This window comes from Halyomorpha halys, unplaced genomic scaffold (genome assembly GCF_000696795.3).
Source record: "Halyomorpha halys isolate HHAL.00 unplaced genomic scaffold, Hhal_1.1 Scaffold116.1, whole genome shotgun sequence".
Classification (NCBI taxonomy): domain Eukaryota; kingdom Metazoa; phylum Arthropoda; class Insecta; order Hemiptera; family Pentatomidae; genus Halyomorpha; species Halyomorpha halys.
This window is the reverse complement of record NW_027105704.1, coordinates 789079-796335: the sequence shown is the minus strand read 5'-3', so window position 1 is coordinate 796335 and position 7257 is coordinate 789079. Positions and strand designations below refer to the sequence as shown.

Below are 7257 nucleotides of genomic sequence, written 5' to 3'. Positions count from 1 at the left end.
TTGGGGACAGTGGCAAGAATGGATTCAGGTTTAATGCGTGTTCTGATAATTTAGATGCAAGTGGATTACAAGAGTTGATGGAAGTTTTGTGCTGGGAAATGCGGTTCTTAAGTTGGTTTTTAGTTTCGCCGATATAGAAGGAATTGCAGCATGGGGTATAGCAGGGTATCCGGTAAACCACATTGGAACGGTGTAAGAAAGAAATAGGGTCTTTCAATTTGGAAAAAAATATAGGAAATATTTTTTATATTTTTTGTTTCAGGCTGTCTTCACTGGAGAAGTGAGAGTTGCCAAAGCCATGAGGAATGGAAAAGACCAGTTAACATTCGCTATCTGCTTTGGCAACAGACATAAAACATAGTTGATGATATAGTGTTTTGACCATAAATTAATTAGAAATAATGACATTAAAAAAAAAATTGTAGCCCAATATCCAAAAAAACAAACAAACATCGAAATTGGACGAGTAGTAGGAAAGATACGGCTTTTTTTTCTTTCCTTACGGCCAAGGTAAGGAGATTATTGAATTCACGCATAATTTTTATAGTACAGTTTTCAGTGGATCTAACCGTTTTTGTGTGTGTTCAAAAAAGCATGTTTTGTCATAGGTCTGAGTGTGTTTCAGAATTAAATAGTATGTTATTTAAGTATAGTGATAATGAATAGTTTCAGAAGCATGTTAAGAGAATACTTAGATCAAATAAAAATAAATAATGATAAAACCTCTATCCGACCAATATTAGTGAAGATAAAGTATTCATTATATTTATTTTTGCAGGCTAAGTGGGATATGAATTAAAAAAATAAAAGATTTTTTACATTACTGTTATCAAACATAGATCAGCATTCGGTTCAGTACGACTAAGTCTAGAGTATGACCACCTTTAAATTAATGTAAAGAAATGTCTAAATTTAAAAGCCATGTCCAGAGAATCGAGAATTTCTTTCCACAGTGTGGTCACGAAAGAGGGAAATTGAGGTGACGGCGTAGCTCGAAACATTCTTTAGGTCGGTAATAGGATGTCGACATCATGTCAAAGACCGAGGCCATTTGGGTTAGCTCCTGGAAATTTGTCATACCACAATCTCCAGTCATTCAGTTAATCCTTACGTGTTACTGAATTAAAAATACGTTCCAAAAGTTGAAACATTAGATACCTGTAATGCTTTCGTCTAAAAAGTCTACAGAGAAATACTTTTTTTTTTTTTGTTAGTTATACCAACCATTTCGAATTTGGTCCTGTAACTATCATGTGTCTATAGTCAAAAACTATTGCAATAAAAACATGTTTTTTCTATCTACCTTTCTGCTTCCCCAGACGCTTTTTGTTGATATTTAAGTTTGGCCCATTCTCCAATAGGATGAAAACTGCTAGTATATGCCTCTTTGTAACGAGGGTACTGAGCTGCCCATTTATCCAGTGCAGAAGGTTCGGGTATTGGGTCTTTAGGAGGCGTAAAAGGATTTGGAGGAGGGGTGACCGAAGGTGATTGAGGTCGACATGCTCGTACTGGACTGAAAGGATCAGGAGCAGGGAAAGTGATGAGATCCACGGGCTCTATTAGTACTTTAGGTTCCATACTGCAGGGATCAAATGGCTCTATGTCGACGAGGAGAGCAGAACTAGTTTCATATTGCGGTGTATCTATTTCCGAAGGGGATTCCCCGCAAGGATCTTCTGCTGCCTCCACCATGGACATAATATCTGGAGGGATGTAAGGCGCAGGAGGTAAGCCACATGACTGCGGTTCTCTTCTAAAAGAATCCATCGAGGGCGGCGAGAAGTCACATGGTAGAGATGGCATGAAACTCTGGAAACCCCTTCTTGAGCAAGGTCTGCTCATCTCAGGCTGTTGTGGAGGTTCTACGGTAATGACGGTCGTCTCACAAGGATTTATGTCACCAGGAAGAAGCACGATCTTTTGAGGCTTAGGCTGAGGTCTTGAGAATGATCCTGGACCTGTAATGTAATCAATTTGTTGATTAAAGGTATCGCCAGCATCAAAATAATTAACAAGAGCATAGGTGAGTAAGGCAAAATAACATTTAGAAATAAATCTTTTCCTATTTGTTTATTAAGTGGTAAAGAACTTACCTAAGCTATATTTTCTGAATTATGTTAATATCAATTATTGAATTATATTAGTTAGTCCAAAGAACTAAATCGATATTTAAATTATTTTTTTTACTGTATCTCGTCAAATCAAACTGTTTTAATATAATAACTAACGATGTTTCTACGGACACGTTTCTATAAGAGGTAAACGATTTACCCATTAACCTTGAGGGTGGCCTGAGTCCTCCCTGAAATGCCATGGGTCGTCGAGGTTGAGGCGTAGAGACCTGGGGTGGGCAGGGTACCAAACTTCTCGATTCGCTCGGGCAAGGATCTGGAGGGCAGGGTGGCGGAGGGCACGGGGGTGGAGGGCATGGTTCCGGACTTTTTGGTCTCCTGGCGACAAGTGAGGTAGCGTGTGTTGCTGTCGGTGGTCTGAGTCCACTCCGACCAGCGGGTGGGCGTAGTCCACTGCGCCGTGGCAGTCCTGAGAACCTACGATCACATCATTATCGGTCCTAATGTAAACATTTCTTTAAAAATATACTAGCGATTACATTTCAAAGAAGGACACCATTATATTTGTTTTTTCTTTGAGTATCAAAAATTACTCAGAATGCAATTATAATATACTGTTTTGGACCAATATATTGACCAATATACATGAGCTTACAATTGTTCCGAAGCGACTTAGTCTCATAATAAAAAACTATTTGTAATTCTTCCATTTATTCTTAATTGTTTGATCAAGAATCAGCTTTTAATTGCTGTACTAATTGGAGTTTTACCTGATTTCAGTGAAGAAAGACATGATAGTTGATCAAACGTTATTCATTGTTTTGCTAGTCAATCTGACTCCTCATTTCGATTAATATCTTTATAACCAGGAAGACCACTAGTAGCTCAGTGGTTAAGGCACAGTCTTACCAATTTGATGTCTATTGGCGGTGCCGGTTTGAATCCTGTCTGGGGCGTTGACTTTTCATTGTGTGGTGGTCCCACAAAATGAAAAAAACTTTGACCCCCAACCATGGTTAGGCTGTAAAAGACTCCAATGGAAGTCTTGAACTGAAAAAAAAATAACTAGGAATCCATTGAAGCTTGAGGTTCTGAACTCGGTTAAGTAGTTTATTTAAACCCTTATTTTAATCTATTTTCCTGGAGTAATCTGTTTCTAAATTACGAGATAATGTTGTGTAGCTGCCATCCATGTATGCCACATTTCTTTATCATGATTGTTAAAGGATACTCTAGGTTACTGTATGAGAGGAATGCTCCTACTGCTAGTTTTACTTGGAATCGGTCGGAGTAGTAATCAAATATTGTTTCTCCAGTTCCTGCAATAGATGAGCCATTCCTATAGATATGAAGCCATTATGTCCCGAGAAATTTGAATAGCACATTGTCTCATTTTAGTACCTAATGAAGCATGTTCAGGTCGAAAAACTTCCATGCTTCTTATAACGAAGAACATGGGTCCACCAGGTGTGATGGATAATTTTGTTTGTAGTTTTTAGTAGTAGTTTTATGCCAAGTTGGCTGTTTTTGGTGAGGTACTAAAGTAATGCTATTAACTTTGGTCTATTCGAGATTTGGCGATATCCTCCAAAATTGTAGTGCTGATATTTTATGCACTTGGAGTGGTTCAATCTCTGACTGCCCTTTTATTGGTGCAATTGATAGATTTTGCAGCACCCGTGCCTACTCTTAAAGCGATGTTGAGTATGAGATCTAAACGGTACTTAGGTTAGATATCATACTGTTGCTCGGCGTTCCCCGGCATCGTACAACATTATGCCTTTAGTCTTGTGGGAATGCATTATTATTAATCTACTCTATATTGTACAAAACAATTTATAATAATATTAACTTTTCGAAAAATCAAACGTGCCAATAATTAAAATACATTAGCCATATTTAAGATTAATAAGCATAAATAATAGTTTCATCATTAGTAAATTAAGTAACTAATGACAAAAACATACCTTGCTATACTCTGTTGAGGTGCACATGGTGCACAGGGTGACTGTCTTTGTGGAGGCGAAGAAGGGCAAGGTGAAGGGGGGCATGGTGCTGCACTAGCTGGAGGTGGGCATGGCGCTCCGGAAGACGGCCTTGGTTGGTACATAAATGAACGCCGTGGGCAGGGCGCTGCTGCAGGTGGTGGGCAGGGCTGCGGGCAGGGCGCCGCAGGCGGTGGGCAGGGCTGCGGACAGGGCGGCGCAGGCTGCGGGCACGGGCGCTGTGCAGCAGTACCAGGCCTGTACATCATCTGTTTTGGTCGGGCTCCTCCATGAGCTGCCTGCGAAGGCGCTGCAACAATCATTGTGACCTTCAATTATTTAGGAGATAGAATTTTTATGAAGACCAATGCTAATGGGTGAGATAATTAACTTCAAGGAAAGAATATCAGAAATCTACTTAATCTTTCACAAAATCGTTTTTAAATTTCAAGAACATAATGATCTCATTGAACATGATTATCTGACTTCTGAACTCAACCGAAATGGAGTTCTACTATCAACGAAATGACATCACACATACTTCTCATCTAAAAACTAATGAATGACCCACAGGAAAATAAGAAATTCATAGATAATCTCTTCAAATGTCAACTAATCACAAAATCACTCACTTGTTAAGGAATATTGGTGTTGAATATTAAGAATAATATAAGCATTGACTATTTAATAAGTAATGTTGAATATTCGATGTTTCCTTCATGAAGAAGATTGATTACCAGATAAGGAAAATTCAAGATTCACTCAGAATTGTTGTAGGATAATATTCTAATTACTAATTTTTATCTTGAAAGAAAGTTTAAGTTTCTCATTACTAGATGAATGTTTTGGTATCATTAGCTAGGAAAAATACCAGAGTCCAAACAGAAAAAGAAGTATGATGCTTTATTTATTGAATGAATGGTAACAGTATTTGAGCTAATTGAAAGTGTCTTAATTATGGTTGTGGAATACAGTTATCACTCACTTATTTTCTAGCTATATCAGAGTTTAAGAAGACCAATGTGCTGAATATCACAAGGGAGAAATATATTGCCAAAATGTTTTTTGTAATAGTTGAGAATGATAGATAAATGCCCTACGTGAGAAGTAGTATTGATTGTCAATGATTTAAAATGCCCTTTACATTACCATCTATTAAATAAACGCTCATCTGAGTATGAAAAGTAAATGATGATGACCGACTAACACACCTTGCCTCTTACTTGCATGTAACCACGTCTACTTACGCCTGGTTGCGACAACGACCGGCGTATGGGCTGCTGTTGGGGGTCTTGGAGCCATCCCAGATGGAGGTCTTGCAGGTTGTTGCCAACCTGGGCCAGTCGCCATTTTTGCAGGTGGAGGTCGCCTGCAAGTGGGAGCTCGTCTTATCGATGGAGCTGCTGGTCTGGGACATGGTGGAGATGTCATACCCGAAGGTATTGATGCTGTTGCATAAGCAGGTACATGGGCTGGTGGAAGTGAGCATGGTGCCTCTCCAAATTTATTAATTTTCAAGGCTTTCGGCTGCTGCTTTTTTGACCTGAACCTGGGATCTTCCCAGACCACCTCTCTCTTCCTCATATTGTTTAGGGTTTGTTATAACTTTTGGTACTCCCACATTTCCATGTTCACCGATTTGGCGTAATCTTACATTATTTATAAATATATGTTATCATAGAATTTATTAACCATGTGGATTATCTCTAACCATAATATTTCCCAAAAATTATCACATGTTTTTTTTTTTAATTTGAAGATTTGAGATAGTTTAAGTTTGCAAACCGTAACATTAAAGAATAAAAATAGTTTTATTTTTCGATGAATCTTCCATAGAATTTTCAAATATAGTTCTTCAGCCATTTCACCATTCATAATTTTTTGAATAATTATACGATGAACATTAAATCTACATTATCTCTTCTAGAAGATGGCTCTTAGTTTTCATGAATACCGTGTTTGCAGTCAGAATAGTGAAAATGTTACTAACTTTAACGGAACTGACTAATTGGTTTTAATATGACACATGTTTTATAAATATTCCTATTCTCAACATCATGTATTTTATGAACGACAATTTGTGTCAAAATCAGCAGTGAAAGTGAATGTTTAATGTCAGCCAATGTATCATAAAAAAAAAATGTTAATTTGTATAGTTAATTATATTAGTTGTTTTGTAAGCCATTGTATCATGTTTATATTGATAATTAGGATATATTTTTTACAAAATATATTATTATTTTTTCTTAATTACAATTGAATATGAAGAAACAAGACATTCAATTGCAATTATCATCATCTTTATTTAAAATCCTTGTAGCCGCATAGATGATCCTGCTTACACAGCCGTCTCCAATTGTCTCCGTTGACCACTAATCTTCTCTCTTCCCATAGAATAACAGGAAAGGGGTTAATGTTTCTTCTATGAAAGGCTTCTTTGTAATAAAAATTATAATAATCGTAATTATGAAAAAATAAAATTAACTTACTTTAATTTACCATGTACAGATGAAACCAAGTGGTATTAATAATCAAAAGCAGTACCGATTCGACTTAAAAAGACAAGTTCTTTGTGATAGACATTGACAAGAATGAAGCAATAGCTAAATAAAAAAGGAGAAACATCAGAAATCATGCATAACTGTTACTTCAACACTAGCATCAAGGATAAAAATAATATCACATCCTCTGCTGCTTCACCGAATATTCCAGTTTAAAAGATAAATACGCTATATATTGAAACTAAAATGATAAAAATTACATATTGTCAGGAATAACCTCTTTGGACATTGTATATTGATAGGTGAATCTCTTTGGTGGTTATCAGTTATAGGTTATCGGTTAGTTTGCGCCTGGCACTTCCTTCGGTCATGTCGATTGTTCTGTTTATCTAATAATATATGTTTTCAACCCATTGAACTCTTTTTATTATATAACCCCTAACACATATCACTACAAAACAGAGCTAATATTTTTCTAATATTAGATATGAGGATGCATTAACGTTCTCAATAATAATATATAGCACTTCTGAATCAGAGAATGGTAAATGTAGAGCCCTAATGAGGAGAGTTTCACACTGTTCTCCTACAGATTTGCAACTTTACAATCGAGGAAAGAAAAAATTCTTCTACTGATTTTACAACTTATGAAGAGTCAAGACCTCCCTTAGTCTGTGCCGGCGGTCTTGCTGTTGC

At 36.9% G+C, this 7257-nt stretch overlaps 1 protein-coding gene across 2 annotated transcripts in view; it reads right to left on the bottom strand.

Annotated features, from left to right (window-relative positions):
* The window catches only part of LOC106677976 (uncharacterized), a 9433-nt gene extending 3370 nt beyond the window's left edge, over positions 1 to 6063 (bottom strand). Inside the window, exons 1-4 of one of the 2 annotated variants that reach the window (XM_014416217.2) lie at positions 5308 to 6063; positions 4043 to 4370; positions 2275 to 2552; positions 1304 to 1961 (exon numbers count right to left, since the gene is read on the bottom strand). In XM_014416217.2, the coding sequence (XP_014271703.1) occupies positions 1304 to 1961; positions 2275 to 2552; positions 4043 to 4370; positions 5308 to 5644 (1601 nt within the window). In that variant the 5' untranslated portion in view covers positions 5645 to 6063. The remainder of the gene's footprint in view (positions 1 to 1303; positions 1962 to 2274; positions 2553 to 4042; positions 4371 to 5307) is intronic. The other variant, XM_014416218.2, reaches the window with a different exon arrangement.
* Between the last annotated feature and the right edge of the window lie 1194 nt (positions 6064 to 7257).